This window comes from Sceloporus occidentalis, unplaced genomic scaffold (assembly GCF_023333645.1).
Source record: "Sceloporus occidentalis isolate IW3139 unplaced genomic scaffold, rSceOcc1.0.p SCAF_8, whole genome shotgun sequence".
Taxonomy (NCBI): Eukaryota; Metazoa; Chordata; class Lepidosauria; order Squamata; family Phrynosomatidae; genus Sceloporus; species Sceloporus occidentalis.
The window spans coordinates 12,668,499-12,687,659 of record NW_028316988.1 but is presented as its reverse complement, the minus strand read 5'-3'; the positions used below and the strand labels follow the sequence as shown (position 1 = coordinate 12,687,659).

At 41.9% G+C, this 19,161-nt stretch overlaps 1 protein-coding gene across 5 annotated transcripts in view; it reads left to right on the top strand.

The window, feature by feature from the left end:
* Positions 1 to 19,161, top strand: part of DENND1A (DENN domain containing 1A) — a 176,318-nt gene that overhangs the window by 20,384 nt on the left and 136,773 nt on the right. For 4 of the 5 annotated variants that reach the window (XM_089534724.1, XM_089534725.1, XM_089534722.1 and 1 more), the window contains one exon: positions 17,849 to 17,892. In XM_089534724.1, coding sequence (XP_089390850.1) covers positions 17,849 to 17,892 — 44 coding nt within the window. Of the gene's footprint in view, positions 1 to 6,212; positions 6,294 to 17,848; positions 17,893 to 19,161 lie in introns of those variants that run through there. The other variant, XM_089534723.1, reaches the window with a different exon arrangement.

Sequence of the window (19,161 nt, the reverse complement as noted above, 5' to 3'; positions counted from 1 at the left end):
CTCAACATGCAAAATACCCCCATACCATCCACACAAACACCCCAGAATCCTGTAGTCCCCCCCCCCCCCGATACATCTCTTTTCTTCTTTGGTCCCTCTCAAAATGGTGACAGGACATGGCTGGGTGACCTTGGGCCTTGGGATGAAGGCAATGGCAAGCCACCTTTGAATTAATCTTGCCAAGAAAAGCGTAGGAGAAGGTCACCATAAATCAGAGTCGACTTGAAGGCACATAACCACAACAACTGGTTGGTAGCCTACTTCTCTGTACTTGGGTCTGCTTTAGGCATTTCTGTCCCCTCCTTATTTGTGCTCATTTTCTCATTCTTTAGGCTGGTAATTCACCCTCTGCCCTTTCTTTTTGAGCCCATTTTATTCTGTATTGTGAATGCCTTATTATATAGTCTCTCTGTGTGTGTATATATTGTGTACCATTTTACAAAGCCAGATGCGTAGACTAAAATAATAGCGAGGTCTACTTGAAAGCAGGCTGGGGCTGGATCGGAGAGCACGCTCTGGATTTGTTGTTTCCTGGCTTTCTAGGCATGCAATTAGTAATAAGAAAGCCAACCAAGGAATGTACTTCTTGGAGATCATTTGCCAAGTGCTCCTGCTCTGGCTATTTCCACCCAACTCCAGGTTAATATTGGTGCATAGAAGAAACATTCTTTGCATTCATGTGCCTGGGTTCCTTTTTTGAACATTTGCGAAGTGACACATTCTCTTTTCTGTCCTCCTTATGTGCTATTTCTGAAGCTTTTGTTTCGGTCAGTCTTCTTGGCATAATAGCCAAGATATTTTGCGTTGTCCTCTCTGTTTGTTTCCTCCCCCATGGAAGTTATTTGAGATGAATTAGATGAGAGCTATTATACGCTGAGCTATTGGTTTTTAATTAATGTTGCCTGGGCTCTGTGCATATTGGCAAAATTGCTAACAGCTTGTGGCATTTTTAAAAAATTTGCTGCTGCTTCTTGCATTTTGGTATTTTGACAGTGCCATTCATATCTCACGATAAAGTACCTCTGTCAGGTTAAATGTGTTAAAACATTGAGTAAGAAAGAAGCGAATGCAATGTCGGGGCTGCCTGGAAACCTTGATCTCATGCCAAAGTATTTAAACAATTTAATGTTTTGGTTTCCTAGCTCCAAACTGCGCCTCAAATCCCTTGCTAATTAATCCAGTTAATTCTTTGTGGACTGGGTTGTAGGGCCCAGGCTTCTCTCGTTTGAGAGCTCCAGCGGGTGTTCAGAGCAAATCTGGGCCATCAGTAGGAAGGTTGGGATAGAGAAGTGAGTGCTAGAAGAAGTGAACATATCCCAGTTTGTCATAATCCTCCCACTCCTGCTTTCTATCTGTGCATGCAGTTTTCCCATTATAGCCACCATGCTGCAGATTTCAAGGTAATGATTCATTGCATAAAATTTGGCATGTAGCTGTCTGCCCTCTTCAGCTGGAGTCTACTATGAGCGTTTCGGGTGGTGAACTTGAAATCCTGGGTTCTATATTCAAAATCAGGTGAGAATCTTACAGCATTCAGATTGTTCTTGGACTGCAGCTCCCAGGATTCTTTGTCATTGCCTAAGCTTTTCAGGAGTTGCACTCTGGCAATATCAGAAACATTGCATGATTCCCACTCCTGTTTTAGATGCTAACTGGGGCAGGTTATAAGGGGCATATAAACCCCTTGCTGAAGACCATAGCAATAGCATGTACATTTCTATAAGCCAATTGTCCCCAACAAGTTGGGTACTCATTTTACCAACCTATGAAAGGATGGAAGGCTGAGTCAACCTTGGAGCCCTGTCTGGGATCGAACTCACAACATTGTGTCTTCAGTACTGGCATGTAACCATTGCTGCCGATCCATTTCTGAGCAGAATTCAAAGTGCTGGTTATGACTTTTGAAGCCCTACACAGCTTGGATCCATACTCTCTCTATATGAGACTGCCTGGTCTTTAAGATCGACAAGAGAGGGCTTTCTTTTGATCTCATTGGAGAGGTGGGGTATAAATAACTTTATTATTATTATTATTATTATTATTATTATTATTTCTCTTGGTCCCACTGCCATCACAGATGCATTTGGTGAGAATATGGGAGAGAGCTTGGTCAGCGATGGTTCCCAAGTTGTAGACCTCCTTCCCTTCCACAAGAGGTCCAATTGGCCTCTTCTCTGCTGTCCTTCTGCCACCATGCCAAAGACCTTTTATTTAGGCAGGTATTTGCTTTTTGATATGTTGTGGCAGATGGAACTTTTAACGGGTGGGTATGTTGTGTTTCCATTCTGTTTTTTTAACGTGAAAAGGTGGAACTTGGATCTGAGAAGCATCTCCCCTAATCTGCATTCTATTCATGCTCTTTCTTGGCTGGTGTTCCTTTTTTAAATTGCCCTCTTCAAGCTGCTTCCTGATTTCTCTCCTTCTCAAAATCTGTCAGTTCTATTGGTTATGTACAAGATGGCAAATACGTCCAGCATGTGTCGGATGGTTATGTTGGCTGCGCAGGAGTAGCAGTTATAAATGTGCCCTGAGCAAAGTTGTCGGATTCAATTACAAAAGACCGTTATGAACAGATCTGCCTTCTTCATCGTTGTCTTCCTGTGCGCTTGTGCACCCTATTTGTTTTTCTCTTCCTCCATCTTTTCTCCCCCTTTCACATTCTTATTTCTTAGAGGTGAATGACATTTTTTGGGATTTGATCAATGTCATTAAATATTGATTGCGAAACGAGGAGCATGCATCTACGCAGGTGTTCAGTGGCTCCTGTGGAGCTGAAAGAATCTTTGCAACTTCTTGCCCAGATTACCTTTGGAGAAGGAGCTCTACAAAGTGAGGAAATAGCTGGCTGGTAGGATGCATGCTGTTCTTCCTGGATGAATCTAAAAGTCTTTAGACTTTCCCCTGTTTGCATTTGATATGGAATTACATGTGTTTTGAGGCCTTCTCCTTGATTCTGGAAGGCAGGTGTGCAGCGTGTCTGTGTGAAAGAGTGCAAATGAGAAAGCATACAAGGGGGAATTGTAATAGGATGCACTTGTTTAGAAGACAGCAGACAGGAGTTACGTGTATGACCTTTCATTGACCAAAAGCATGGGCCATTCATGTACCCAGGAGAACCGAGGTGCAACAAGACTCTGGACTGGTGTCAAAGTCATGGTTTGTAGGATTGGATGGATGAGTATGTGTTCACATAATGTTGCAGCAACTTTGAGACTTCACCTGGGAAAAGAAACTGATATGTTGGATCTCAGTAGATCCTTACCCCTCTCCTTTGGTCAATTCTTTCTCTCTCGCTTGCTTTCTCTTTCTCACTCTTGCACACATGCGCATATCCAGCTGCTGGGTTTGGGAATATCTTTCCATGCTTTGTGGTTGAAAAACATTGTTGTGTTTCTGCCAATTCACCCCCTTTCCAAGATCATTAATGAGTTTGTAAAAGAACGCGCAGGGCCCAGTGCGGATCTTTGGGGCACCCTGCTGCTTTCTTCTCTCCATTGAGAAAATTGGGCATTTATTCTTCCCCTTTGTTTCCGTATCTTTTCACCAGTTGCTGATCCATGAAAAGAGACTCCTTTCTTATCCTGTGTCTACTACTTAGCTTCCTGAGAGCCTTTGGCAAAGTTTTTTCCCCTCCAGGGTGCTCCTACAAATCCACGAACCGTCGTCCTTAACCGTATGGTTGTTGGTGTTCTAGGAGGGTACAAATATTTTCAAAAGATCCCTTTCTTTCTCTGGAAATGCATTCATTTTGAGGGGTACCATTTCCAGTTCTTCTGGATCAGTTCTTTCGAAATCCGTGAATGCTTAAGTCTCATTATATACAATGGTATAGCAAAATCAAGGTTTGCTTTTTGGAATTTACAGTTGGCTCTCCATATCTGTGGATTCAATCACCCATGACATATGTATCTCATGATGGTAATACATGGATAGCATCTTCCTGGTATGGATAGGGAAAGGAATGCTTAGAAGAGTTTATATTATGTATCCATTCTGTCCATCCATGCTAAATATCTACGGCTCTAAGCATCGAGCACATCCATAACACCGGTGAACATTCCTGCAAGAAGCAGCTACTTCAAGGAGGAGATCTTCCTCATTTCAGTCATGACAACGTCAAAAGAGCAACCATCGTTTTAAGAAGAAATCTTGCCCATAAAAGACATGACTCAAGCAACAGCCAGCCATTTGTGGTAGATTTCCATCCAGCATCTCCTAGCAGCCATATGGCAAACAGGGAAAGCTCTCCATTGTTAGCAAATTCTGAGTGTCTTGCTAGAGCCGTCACCAAGCTTTTCATTATAGTTTTCTACTAGTCACCAGATCCACAGAGATTGCTGACAAAAGCTGCCCTGAAAACACCAGACAGTAATCCGGGATCACTCTGTTACTTCTTTATTATGTCTTGCTCCAAGACCAAGGGACCCAAGGTTGTTATTCTCACACACATTGAGCCAATGATTGCAGAGTGATCTAGGACATCATTGCAAAGAACTAACTCCTTATTTATCCTGGTTTTCCGTAGCTATTCACTTGGACCATCCCTGTGTTGGTTTGTTTGGCAATTTAAGAGTATTGTGCAACACTTCGTTTGCTTTGTGATTTTATACCAATTCAGAGCAAAAGTTATGCTGTAAATGCTAGATTTATTTGGAGTGACATTTTAAAAGGTATTCTGGGATCAAGGATTTAATGTAAAGGGAACATTTGGAGCTTTTAAAACAATTAACATTCCAGCTTTGGCCAAGCTTGTAACTTTCTGGCAGTTATGCTGGTATCTCTTTCCCCTTTTTGATTCCTAACACTTGAGGGTGTGTTGTGCTGGGAACACAATTGGTTTAAAACAATCCAGGTTTGTTACATTACTGTATGTGTTCTGTTGCATGTTGTAGATTTTTAGGGATTTCAATCTAGGTTGAATTTTCTATCTGCTGTGCTTTGAATATGTCTGCTGTCTCATTTCAGGTGCTCACTTATGATCATATGCTGGAGTTTCTTTCATTTTGTGAGGCTTCTGCTAAGTTTTCCCTGAGTCTTGGGCTACTCTAGGTGATACAAATGTGTGAATGTTTGTGGGAAACAACCACAGCCGGTGGATAAAACATGCAAGATAGGCTTTTCTCTGACTTTCTTTCAGTTTCTCTAAGCTTTCTCCAACTTTTATAGCATCTTTTAAAAGGGAGCAAGTTTGCATTTAATTAATTGTGCTTGTGACCTTTCTGTGGAAGAATTAATAATAGTGCTCACTCAAATGGACTTAGTCCTGTTTGGGTCCCAAGATCTGTTGTACCGATGAAATACTTGGGAACAACGATCACATCTACCATGAATACAAGAGAAAGTCAGTCCAAAAGGCCAACACAATTGCGTTCAATTTCAGTAGATTTCCACATATTAGAGAGGAGTAAAAAGAGAAATAAAAGAATTAGGAGAGTCAAAACTTTCCAGCCTGACTGGGGGGCGGAGGGGTGTTTGGATCCAAAACATGTCCCAGCATGCACCTGGAGAACAGCCAATGTTGAAACGCTTTTTGCTAGGAGTCAAAGGAGACGCTATGATGGAGGTGCACATGGAAGGAGACGTCTCCTTTGGTCCCTGGATGCTGCGTCCCCAGGCTCTGTGGGACTGCACCCAGTAATGATATTAATTATGAGCCTAGGCCTAGTCATTAACCCTCTGATACGTCAGAAATGGGAATCGGCCAGGGGCTGTTGGACCATTAGACGATGAAGGAGTAAAGCAGTGGCTGAAAGTGGGTAAGAGAAGGGCAGGGGAATCCAATTAATTCTTTACATCTATCTTTAACACAAAAGTTTGGGGGACAAGACAACATCTTAGCCACTGGGCGTGGGGGTATCTGAAGATCTTAGTCAAATAGAAGTGATAAGGAAGTTTTGGGGCTAAGGGATGACCATGGATTAATGCCTTCACATGGTTCATGTTTGGAGATCATCAGAGATGGTCTTGGGTGTCTATCATAGTTTCTGTGCCCAGTTTCTTAGATGAGACATCTTGCGATAAATAAATAAATTCCCAACCAAAGCATCTGCAAACCTTTTAACCTATTCTTTTTGGTACCACATTTCCCCTTTCATTACTGGCTCTATTGCTTTCATCATTCTCATCATTCTCATTAGAGTGAAACATGTTAAATGCTGATGTTGTTTTTAGGGCGACGTAACATTTGCCGGGCTGGAGGATGGTAATGTATACCCCCTGAACTCTGGGGAGCAAGTACAGATTTCGAAAGAGAATGAACAGCAACATCTTTCTATGGAACCTGCTTGTGTTGGGTGTGAGTTATACCCTCTTGAGTCTGTTTATAGGTTAATTATAGTGCTGGGTGTGTGTGTGTGTGTGTGTGTGTGTGTGTGTGTGTATATATATTCCAAGTTATGCATACATTTGGCACCTGGCTTGTGTTTTTGAAACATTGACGGGTGAGGAGGAGGGTGGGGGGGGGGGAGAGAATTGCAAAAGTAAATCCACCCTCTCAGCTTTGCTTGAACGACAATAGATTATTCTACAACAGCTGATGCATTTAGTACTTGTGGGTTTTCTTAATTGGCGACTGCACTACTTTCAGAGCAGCTCCAGCAAGTGAAGACAATAGGTCAGTGTCTCTTCTTTACGCATAGCTAGTTGGTTGTGTCTGAAGGGCAGGATTCGTTGTTCCTGTGGAGTAGGAACCTTTCCTGTGAATGGAGGCTTGGCCGCTCGGTCGAAGGTGGGTTGTTCTTTTCCTAGTCCTGCGTCCTGCTGATTCAGGGGCTTGTGTTTGCACCAGTTAAGTCTATGTGCAATGAATGAGTGTTAGCCTTGCCATTCACGAGAGGATGCTACTTTAAAATATGCTTGGAAGGGTGGGTTATAAAGTGTGTTCTCGTAGTGCTAATTCTTGGAAGTTCTGTTGCATGCGATGCCTTAACGGAATGCAAGAAAATTGAGCAATTGCTCGTGGAATTCAGCTCTTTTAAGCGTTTATTTTTACTTAGGCTTGCCGTGTAGCAGGCTTTCCCTCTCCTCATTAGCCCGTTATTTTGATACTGGGCCTTGAGCTGTAGTTCCGTAGAACTGGCTCGCAGCCCGCAGCTGTAGCAAGCGGTTGGAGGGAAAGCGAGAGTTTCATTTTGTTTCAGTAAGTACTAGAATTGGAACGCGCCTTGGAATTTTGTGTAGGGCTGTATAGGCGACAGGGTCCCTGCTGGGGTCTGTGTTTTTGAAAGAGCTGGAAGAAATCAGAATGTCTCGGAAAATGACATTCTGTCGTATGCTGAGAGTGTGTCCTTTTTAGCCAGCTATATCCTGAAGGCTCAGGATGGGTGACAGTAAGATTAATATATATATATATATATATATATATATGCACGTTATAAAAATCCAGCTAGGAACAGCCAATTGGTACTACTTCTGTAATTCCCAAGAGGTTTATTTTCCTAAAAATGTTTAGATTTTAGTATTCCCTATGACTTTGTTGTCCTGATAGACCTTGGCAGGGGCCGGAGGACTGTAGTTTGTACTTAAAAGATAAGCAGTAGTTACCTGCCTTAACTTCCAAAGATGTCTTGGAGGCAGTCTGCCTTTTCTTGTATGGCAGTTCTACAAATATCATTTCTGAATCGGTGGCCGTGTGAATAATGAGTAAGTCAAAGGAAGCAGGACTTCTTTTCATTTGCTGCGGTTTTGGTATTCAAGTGACATTGAAATGGTCAAGAAAAGAGCAGCCATAACACGCAGCAGATTCCCACCCTGTCAGCTGGAAAATTAAATCAGGTTCCAGCATGGGATTAACAGCGAAGTTCGCAGGGAAGGGCAGGTAGTGTCTTAAATGGCATGAAATTGCAGAATGAGATTTTTTCCCTCCTTTTCTTTTGGTAAAAAAGCTTTGCTTTCAGGTCTTTGTTAAGGCAATTCCCCTGCCACTGGGCATTAATAATGTTCTGCCTTAACAAATATATTAATTCCATTTTACAAATTAAACACCACTGGAAATAGGATAAATAGTGGGAGGCACTGGGTCATCTGTATACACCAAATGGCTTATTGTAAGTAGATACTATATGAGCATGAAGCATATGAATATACCATTCTGCAGCATTCCTGACTTCCATTTGAACAAAGTTATAGTATGTGAAGGATTAAAAGTTCTCTTTTGAGGTGAAATGCCACTCACAAACTGACCTGTTTGGCTTTTTTGGTGTAGTTTTTTCTTTTTGGAGAGGAATAGATAAGGGTACAACATCTTTCAAATTCTCTGAAGATAAGTTTTTCAAAATAGCAGAGAAAACACCGGAGATGTGTGCCACCTAGACGTTGAGCACACTTGCGTTTAGAGGGACTGGCGTACTAAATCTGCACAGGACTGTGGCATCTGCCATACAAAACTGGAACTTGGCACATGGATACCACAAAACCGAAGAGGGAAATTGCTGTTCAAACTACTTCTTCTTATTAGAATTTCTTCATCTGAGACTACAGGTTGGCTACTAAAAAGAAACAAGAAGCACAAAGGTGAACAGGAGTGATTTGTAAAAGTATTTTACCTCTACAAGGTGAGGGAGTTTGGCATCTTTGCAAGAGGTGGACTTAACTCTAACATTTTCTATGAAAGCAGAAAGGCTAAAAGAATTGTTGTGGAACATGACTGGTTACCTCGAAACGGAGATTTGGGTCAACTGTTTCCCATTAATTGCTCCCAGGAAAGAAAACTAGCCACTCGCTCTTCTTCCCTTGGCCAGCCGAATGTCCCGAGTGCCAGCCTATTTTTACAATGCAAGAAGCATTCTTTCTCTCTTTCCCCTTCTTCCAGGTGCCATAAAACTGAAGGGACGTTTCATTTTTTAAATTCTCACTGGGGCAGTGAGCTTATCTGAATAAAGGAGCTAATTCACATTTTACAGCATAAGAAAACAAAGGTTTTAATGGCAGGCATAAATTGTGTTTAAAACATAGGCAGCCTTCTTAACTAATTTGTAAATGTTTTATTGGTGCAAAGCCCTGCATTTTGGAAGGATCTCTGTATGGTTTTTACCCAAGCATTTTTCCTAAATGTCATAATTTCTAATGTTTTTGTAGTTATTAATGTGGATGATGTGAAGGTTAGCTTTACTCCAAAACACTTCCAAAGCACTCTTTCTAGTTTAGAGGGGAAGACAGCCTTCCCCCATGTTATTCCCCCCCCCCCATTTGTTAAACATTGCATTAAAAAAAGCTATTTTGGATTGCTATAAATGGATGTTTACATTCATAAATGTAAGTACAAGGTTGTAAATAGAAGAGAAGGTTGTTAATAAGAAGCTGGCCATTGGTTTGACAGTGTCTTTAGTTGCCCATATCGGTGCAAAATGCTTTCTAAATTAAAGAGTCAAAACAGATCCATACAATGGTGGATCTTCCTGGCGCCCAGATTACTATATATACTCAGGTATAAGTCTAGAAATGTTAGTCAAAAATGGACCCCAAAAAACCAGGTCAGTGTAAGATCTGTACTTCAACTGTTATTTTAAAAAAGGAACCATGTCCTGGTGAAAGACAAGGACATAATCTTTCCTGGAAGCACTGACTTTCCTATCTTCTCTCAAGCATCCAGCCTCAGTGTGACTCCCAATCAGTTATGTCTACTGGGATTTTGTAAATTCTTTGGCATTATTTTCCATTGCTTCATCCCTTAGATTCCTTCTTATGTGCCTGTATAGGTTTTGCTCTCGACTTATCCACGGGTCATATCAAAATCCATAATTCTGGCCCTAAAACTTGCGCTTGACTTATACATGAGGGTGACTTATAGTTGAGCATGTACAGTAAATGCAGCACTTTGAGACCCAAACTTTATTAATGTGCCAGGCTTTTAAGACGGGAAAAGGCTTTTGAAAGCTTTTGGTGTGCTTTTAGGAACACTCCCAGAGCTTTTCTTTTCCATGGGTTGTCTTCCAAACTCTGCCCAGCTTTCCTGGGTCATCTTCCCTTATGTTTCTTGAGGGTTGTGTGTCTGAGTTGAGAATGCATTAAGTTTCTTTTCCGCTTGCAGTTTGGAGGCTTAGCTGCAGTGGCTCATGAATCTTGCTGGAATGTAGTCTCATCTCTTAAAGATCCCTCAGAGGAAGACAGGAGTGACTGCTCAGGATGTGTTGGCGGGAGGCATGCTGCTCCGACACCTTGTTGATTTATTGCTTGTGCCTACCGGTCTCTGAGACTGCTTTCTTCCTTGGTCAAAGAAGGCAGGCCTAAGAAACCATACAGGTGAATTTGACTTTCCAGAAGAGGAGAAAGTTTTCCACGTTCCCCCTTTTAGACTTCATACCCTTGAGCACAAGTCGCTGGGATAACACACTGAAATAGCCCTGCCTCCATTTGCTTCCTCTGCAATGCTATAGGAGTGGAGCCCAGGTTCACAAAGTTGACATATTAAAAGTATTGGATTAGTTTATTTTCACCATCCGCCACCCAACACAGGACTGTCTGTTCCCTCTGAATTTTGCTGTGTTCCTCATAGTATCTAGGAGATAGAAGGATTTTCTCTGAGATACTATATTGTTCCTAATGTTACTCAAATTATTTAGGGATGGGTCGGTCTTGAATAGGCAATAAAGAGCCATTGCCTTTGCAAAAGGCCTGTTCCTGGCAGACGTGAAAAGTGCTAGACTGCTGTGTAGATTTGGGCTGTATCCACACTGCAGAAATAATCCAGTTTGACACCACTTTAACTGCCATGGCTCAGTGCTATGGAATTCTGGGAATGGTAGTTTGTTGTGTGGCACCAGAGCTTTACTACCATTCCCAGAATTCCATAGCATTGAGCCATGGCATAAACCGGATTATTTCTGCGGCGTGGATGAACTCTTTGATCAAATTTCCATCTTTCTGGGTCCTATTACATTCTGTCCCACTCCCGCAACTGTATAAATATGCTTTAACCTGCAGCTTTAATATCACTCTGTACTGTATCTGAAGAAGTAGGTTTATATCTCCGAAAGCACATGCTAAAATAAAAACCCCAGTTAGTCTTAAAGATGCTGCCCTATTCCTTTTTTCCTCTCACCTTCTCTTCTTTCTTTCTATGTTGCAAGAGATTAACATGGCTGCTTTTTTGAAAGCTGATTTTAACATCACACTTTATTCGACAACACTTTTTCATTTCTTTATTTAAATGTATGTATTAATTTCTACATCAGCCTTCAAATCACCAATAATTCAAAATGCCAGATTTTTAAGACCTGACTTTGAAATTGAAGGAACAACCTTTCCACCACCAATAATAATGACATTTTATAATTTCTTTCTTCTTCTTAGCCTAATAACTACATTCATGTCCGTTTATGCAGTTTTAGAAGGATCCATTTTCCTCAAGGTAACAGTGGCTATAAATTAGGCTAATCTCTCAGCAAATGAAACTCTTAATGAAGAAAGGAGAGGAAGACTGGGATGTTGTTTTTAAAATGCCCACAGGCAGAAAGGCAAGTTTGTTAGGAAAACCGCCTCATAGTTTTGCCAGCTTCAGAATAGCTGCATCTTTTGTTATTTTATGTCAAAAAGTCTCCTCTATTTCTGTTCTTGGTGTATGATCTTTGGGCTTTTTGCTTCTTGCCCAAAATGGAGATAGCCCTTTTGTGATGGAGAGCTGGTAAGGCTGACCTGTGAGGTGAAGGTTACCATTTGTGTGAGGAAAATGTGGGACAAAACCAGAAAGAAAGAAAAGAAAAAAGAAAGAAAGAAAAGTTGGTGGAAAAAGAAGAACAGAAGAACCCAGCTTTTCAAAATAGTGTCAAGGAGAATATTTTTGTAACGAGTTTTTGGAATATGATATAAACTTAAACACACTGGGCATTTTAGACTAAAATTTCTTATATCTTAGTGCAGTTTTGAGGCATTAACATATAAGAATTTGCTTTCTGCTATTTCAGGAGACCTATTTTGTGTTTGCTTGTTTTTTGAAATTAAAAACTTTCCCTCTTTATTTTGTTGTTTACCACATGAAACTTGTCACAACTAGGTGTCTTTGTTGACGAAGGCATCTTTGTTCTATTGCAGGATCTTTTTATATCAGGGGAAACTTTGTTCCTCTCACAGAAGTAACAGGTGGTGGGAGAAGTTTAATGGAAATAAGTCTACAAATGTTGAAATAGGGAAGACTTTTTGTCAGCGAAGAATGGGACAAAATGGTTTTGCCTCAGGTGAATCTGCCATGTTTTTTGCCTCGGGAGAAGCCACTTTTTTTGCTTCAGGTGAAGCCGCCATGTTTTTTTTGCCTCTGGTGAAGCTGCTTTGTTGCTTCTGGTGAAACTGCCATGTTTTTTTTTGCCTCAAGTGAAGCCACTTTTTGCCTCAGGTGAAGCCGCTTTTTTGCCTCACGCCACCACCATTTTTTTTGCCTCAGGTGAAGCCGCCATGGGTTTTTTTGCCTCTGGTGAAGCTGCTTTTTTTGCCCCAGACAAAGCTGCCATTTTTTTTTTTTTTTGCCTCAGGTGAAGCCGCCATGTTTTTTTGCCTCAGATGAAGCTGCCATGTTTTTTGCCTCAGGTGAAGCCGCTTTTTTGCCTCAGGTGAAGCTGCCATGTTTTTTTGTCTCAGGTGAAGCCACTTTTTTGCCTCAGGTGAAGCTGCCATTTTTTTTGTCTCAGGTGAAGCCGCTTTTTTGCCTCAGGTGAAGCTGCCATGTTTTTTTTTTTTTGCCTCAGGTGAAGCTGCCATGTTTTTTTGCCTCAGGTGAAGCCGCTTTTTTGCCTCAGATGCTGCCGCCATTTTTTTTTGCCTCAGATGAAGCTGCCATGTTTTTTTGCCTCTGGTGAAGCTGCTTTTTTTTTGCCCCAGACGAAGCTGCCATGCTTTTTTGCCTCAGGTAAAGAAGCTTTTTTGCCCCAGATGCTACCGCCATGTTTTTTTGCCTCAGGTGAAGCCGCTTTTTTGGTTCAGGTGAAGCCGCCATGTTTTTTTGCCTGAAGTGAAGCCGCTTTGATAGACAAAAAGACAGGATTTTTTAAAAAATACAGCATCCAGTTAACATGGAATGTGTTACAGCAAACTAGATATAATGGCAGCTGCCAGTTTGCATGACTTTAAGAAGGGCCAGTCAGGTTCAGGAAGGAGAAAGCAACATATTCCAGCTATAGTAGTTAAATGAATCTCCCTGTTCAGAAGCTGTCTATCTGTTGAGTCCCAGTGGCTGGGTTTTAGTAGCGGGGAAAAGTTGTTGACTTTAAGCCGGTGTTACAGTTGTCTTGCTGTTTTGTGCTGCATTTTTAAAAACATGATTAGCCAGGTTTAGCTCTCTCTCACAGTGCAAAGGCAGGATACAGGTCTTCAGACATATTAAGTAAAGTGTATAAACACTGTAATGCCCACTCATTCTATTAACATTCTGTTCTCCCCCCATTTAATGTTTCAGAAAATGCCTCCAGACCATTTAATACTTGAAGGAGTACAGCTGATGCAATGTTTGCCTTCGTGTAGTGGTTAAAAAATGTACAGCCATGCAAGTGGATTGACGCCAGATGGAGAATTTAAAGGCATTTTGCAAACCGCGGGGTGCCAGGATGTGTCCGTATGCCACGCTGCTGCTGCTGCTGAGGCCAATAAAAATTAGGGCATACATTTGGAAATATGGGGTTTATGTAGGAACGTTCCTCAGATGGCGTTATAAGGTTGGGCTGGTCACTCACCTTTAAACATGGCTGCCTAAAGGATCATAATGTTTTGCACAGATAGATCTGCCTGACATTTTGTGTTCCTCAGATCTTGGTCCTGACCAGATTCTTGGCCAAAAAGCCTTAATGTGGCCTGCAAGAAACTTGTTGTGATACAGGGATATGCAACCTGGTCAGTTTTTTAGTAGTAGTGTGCTAACATACACTTTGGGGATGCTGGGAACAATATGGCAGTGTAGTTTTTTGTGGGTTTTTTGGGCTACCTGGCCGTGTTCTAGAAGAGTTTATTTCTGACGTTTCGCTAGCATCTGTGACTGGCATCTTCTCTGAAATCTATGGATGCCAGCCATGAAAGCCTTCGACCTCACAACCTGGCAATGTGTTTTTAAGCATCTCCCTTGCTGAGATGTGAGAGGACAGTAGTAGTCGCAGTCTCATAGCCCAGCAGCCCAATGTTTTGAGCCTGAACGAAGTGTAAACACTGTTTTTTACTTTGCAAGAGTTCAAGTTGGCCACCATTTTGTCCCCTGCCCTGACGTCTTTTGAGATTGGGTGGGATCTTATTTAGTCAAATAATGAAAGACTTCCTTCATCGAATCTTGTGCCAAATGTAGGGGAAATATTTAGGCTCTGTATTTGGAACCCTAATATATAGGTGGATCTCCTTTTATGTTGCATTCTTCTTCTCCACTTCCTCTCTGGGGGCCTTTTTCTTTACCATGCACCTTGTTACAAGGTATTTCAGCTGGAAATGCAAGCTTGGATTATTGGGAAGGGAAGAAATACACGTAACGCTGTGGAAATCAATAAGGGGGATTGAAGACATACCCAAATGTCTAATTATGGTTTTCCTGGGTGGAAAGTGCTTCTTTGGGGGAAAGGATGAAGATTTCACATAACCCAAGGACTGGGAATGTGTGACTCTACAGATGATGTTGGATCACTTCTTCCATCATTATTGACTAAGGCTGATGGGAATTGAAGTCCAGCAACATCTGCACATGACGTTCGTTTTTACTTCGCATGGCCTCCCTTAGAGGAGTGCAATATTAAGAAAGGATTTCCCTCTCTAAAGCCAAGAGGAGGATGAGGAATTTACAAAAACCCATTACCTCCTTCCTCTCCTCAGTGCATTTTCTTTGCAGTTTCTCCTGTTCGCTGTCTCATTTTGAAGAGGAGGTATTTAATAAAGACTCCTATTTTAACTGGAAGTGCTGAGACTATGCCCATAGGCTTTTATCCAGACCAGGGCAAGCCACATGTTTCCAGTCTTTTCCTACGTTCCACCTCAAAGTTGTAACTAGATCCAGACTCCATTGGCCTGAATATCAGCAACTCTTTTCTCCCTCCCTCTTTATTTTGTTTTGCCATCTTGACTGATGAAGAGTTCTGGAGAAGTTTTTTTTTTTTTTGGGGGGGGTGACCTGTTGTTCCCCTAATGAAGACATTTCTCAAATTGGGACTTTGGCATCATTGTGACTGGCAAGCCTTCCCTTTACCAAACAAGTGCTGTCTGTGTTGGTGAGATGTCCAACCAACCCAGGATGCCCATAGCATTGGGTTTGGTGGAGGGCCACTGTGGGTGCAGAATTATTACTTCAAACTGGATTGTTCTGATGGTTTAAAACAAGGTATTTTAAGGAATGGCAGAAACAACATAAGAATTGGCTTTTGTATGTGTAAGTTGGTCAAGGAGTTTGGAGAGAGACAGGGACAGCTCAAAGGTAGTTTGCTTTGGGCCCAGAAGACCCCGGGTTCAACTTCTTGGCATCCCCAGCAGAAAGGTAGCATGTGTTGCCAGGCTTTGGGTTGATGTCTCAGTCGTCTGTATAAAGCAGATTCCAAATATCCAAATCTCTGAACTGTGTTGAAATGTGCAGTTTATATCATGTGGATGTCTAACACATTTTAAACAGTAGACAGAGATACTGTATAGGAAACACTGCCTTCCCCCATATCCATGGTTCACATGTCTAAACAGGCTTCTGTCTTCACTCCAGTGGGAAGGAGAGTGCATGGTTCTCAGTAAGACTCTAGAGCTGGCTTTGTTTAAACTTGTTGTATTCAATAGCTGCAGCTGTATCTCACTCTCATAGGCCTGAACTATTAAGACCTCTTTTTCCTTTCTGAGCAAACCTACTCCTGTCGCTGCATCTGCACTTGCAGACACAATGCAGTTTGACACCACTTGAACTGCCATGGCTCAGTGTGGTGGGATTCTGGGTTTCTAGTTCTTGTTGGCACCAGAACTCTTGGACAGAGAGGCCTAAATCTCTCACAAAACTACAGAATTTCACAGCAATTAAAGTGGTCTAAAACTGCATTGTGTCTGCAGTGCGGATGCAGCCGAGGTTTGATAAATCAGGATTGTAGTGAGTCATGGAAAGCCAAATCCAGGCAGCTTGCTCATTTCTGCTTGGTTCTTCCCACTATTACAAGTAGCTAGACAATGCAGAAATGGTTTGCACAGCCTGTTTTCAGAAACCAGGATTAAATACATCTCTTTTAAGGTGCGACACAGAGCACTGCTATGGCCCAGGGGACAATTTTGTACTTGCTCACATGAAAATAAGCTTTTGGATAGACATGTATAGAATGGCGCTCTTAACAACTCTCCAGAACATTCCCTACCAATTTTAGGAACAGAATGGAAGCGACCAGGTGTGACTCCTCATGGGTTAAGCTTGTGATGATGTGGAAGAAGGCATCTAGAACTCTGGTTGTCTTTTGCATAAGTTGCCTTATCTTCTGCAGGGATCTCAATTTCGGTTCATCTTTTAAAGTGCTCCCCCGCCCCTTGTACCCTTGAAGGACTACGATCAAACTTGCATCCACATGGAACATTTAACAGCCATTTCCCTCCGTTAGCTTTTTGTTTGAAAAAGTGCACTTACTGTACATTTTAAATACTTTGTTGAAAACAAGTCTAGTTTAGTGGAAATTCTGCATCTGCTAACAATTGGAGCTGCCAATTAACCAATTTATTAGCAAAACAAACTTTGCCTGTGAGGGATCTCGGGTGGGACCCTGTTTTTTTCTGGAAGAATAAAAGTATATGATGTATACATCATAAAATTATTCTTTGCCCCACAAGCCTTCACTCCAGCAGAGGAAAGCAGTAATTGAGCAGTAAAGATTGTTTACAAATCCCCTCTCCTTCCATAATGATCAGAACTTGTGGAAACATCCCCCCCTTCCACAAAAATGGAAAGCATCTGGTTCACAATGGCATCTTGCACAGCTAGTCCCTAGAACTGAACACGCTCACAATTGTACCCAAATGTTGGCCTGACAACGGGCTCCTTAAATAAGTGACAACTTCTTTGCAAAATCCAAGCCGTCTAGTTTTTAATCTATTATTGTTGTAATTAAAAAATTACACAGATAGTACGGAACCTGGCAATCTTGGAAATGCTGTTAGGAAAAGCAGATGGTCGCAGCAGAGTTGTTTAGAGATGGTTTGTCATAGGAATTGTTTCTGTCTGGGATTTGTTGTTTTTTGGTGCTTCTGTTCTGTTTAATACAATTAAACTTGCTCAGAACTGCTGCTTCTTATGTGGAAACCACCAGGTTGTTTTATCATGAGAAGTGAAAATGAAAGAAGCTGAGTTTTGGAGGTGGCATTTATTGACATAAAGAAGATTTAGGGTTTCCTAGTGTTAATGTGGTTCAGGGTCAGTTTAATAAGGCCTTTATGCATCCTTCTTCTCTAGTCTCTGGCTTCATTCACATTTTTAAAACACTGTCCTGTCCCTTCTATGTATTTCAGTCAGATCTGAAATAGGTGCACTCACCTTCTACTGAATGCTATTATTGTTGGGTTGTTTTTCCTTGTATTAACTCCATTTCTATAGTTGGCTAAATGAGGTATCTGATCAAAACTGAAGAGTTGGAGCATGGTAGGAACATGGTTCCCTTGCAATCCACGTAGCTAGCAATTTGCACCTGGTTAGGTTTTTGCATTAGGTAACAGCTTAAAGTTAACAGTAGCATCAGGTCTCTTTAATTTCTTTTTTGTCTTTCTGGAAAGAGGGTAAAAGGAGAGCCTTGAGGAGTCCTTCCTTCCTCTTATCAGTGCCTCAGCCTCAGCTGCCCTTCTTGGATCCCCTGCCAGGGCTGCTATCATCTTCTGATCAAATATTAATGTGCGATTCTCTGCTTGCTCACTAATCCAAAGCCAATTAATATTATCTGTCAATTATTTACAGATCCTGAGGTGCGGAGGCAATTCCCAGAGGACTACAGTGACCAGGTTTGGAATGCGTAATTAATTTTTTACATGACAAAATTCATTTCAGGGTTGTTCAACATATTATTACTGTTCTTTTTCAAACACACACACACACACACACACACACACACACACACACACACACCAGAGATATATATATTTAGAAGAAAATAGAACTGTGTTTAGAAACCTGAATAGTTAAAATTTATATAAAATTACCAAGCTTGCATGAAAAAACCCAAATTGATGAGGAGGAGTTTTGACTCCTAGTAATAGTTTCACAATTTCAGAATCTGTGTTGAGGGAGCAGATTCCTACAATTGACTTTGCAAAAACACACCCATTGTGAGTTGCAGCATTCTCCTCTCGTCCTTCCAAGGTTTTTGAATTTGCTTGGCATCATGACACATTTCCTCCCCTCCTTTCTTTTTTGTGGGGAGGAAAATGCAGGGAGGGTCACATCAAAACTTGTAGGCTGATGGAATAAAAAAAGAGGGGGGAGCGGGAGGGATTGCGCCTGCAGAATGCCGTGGGAATTTTGCAATTAGGGCTGAGAGCAGAGGGGAAAGGGAACACATCCTGCGACGTGAGAAGTTTGTGGGGACACGGTGGTGATAACCGAAAGCTACTGCTGATCTTGATGGCTGCTTCCTCCTTTGAATGCATCTCATTAGAGAGCGGCAGAGGGAAGGAAGCAAGCAAGGAAGGAGGGAAGGAAGGAGGGAGGGAAGTTTTATTTTTGCGCTGTCTGGCTAGTAGTTAGTACACTCTTGCTGTTTCACCAAGGAAGCTCCAAGTTTTTGGACTAGGCTTTTTCCCCCTCCCTTTTTGGTCAGTAGTAAAGTCTGGCCTGAAACTTGATCCCTGGAGCAAATTTTTCTTAATTGTTATATCCATGAAAATCTCCATTCAGCTGGAGGACCTTTGTGCAATAGCGCTAGGAGAGCGGGGGGGAGGGCATACACACACAACCTCCAGTAATCATCTGTGCCAGGTTTTAATTACATTTTCTTACAGAAGGTTTTGATTTTGATCCTTTTACCTTCCACCCCCACCACCCCCCTTTTAAAAAATGTGTCTGTTCTGTCGAAGGCGCAGCAGTGTCTCCTGCCTGCTGAGCGTGTCTCAACGTGGGCCCCTCCGGGTGCGCAGACCTTGTCTTGTAGCGGTGTATACACTAGCTGGGACAATGGTTGCCCTGATGGCTACGCTCCTGGAGAGCTCCTGTAGTATTAATATTAATATATATATATATATCTCAGCAGTGCGCTGCTGGACTGGGTTTTGCTG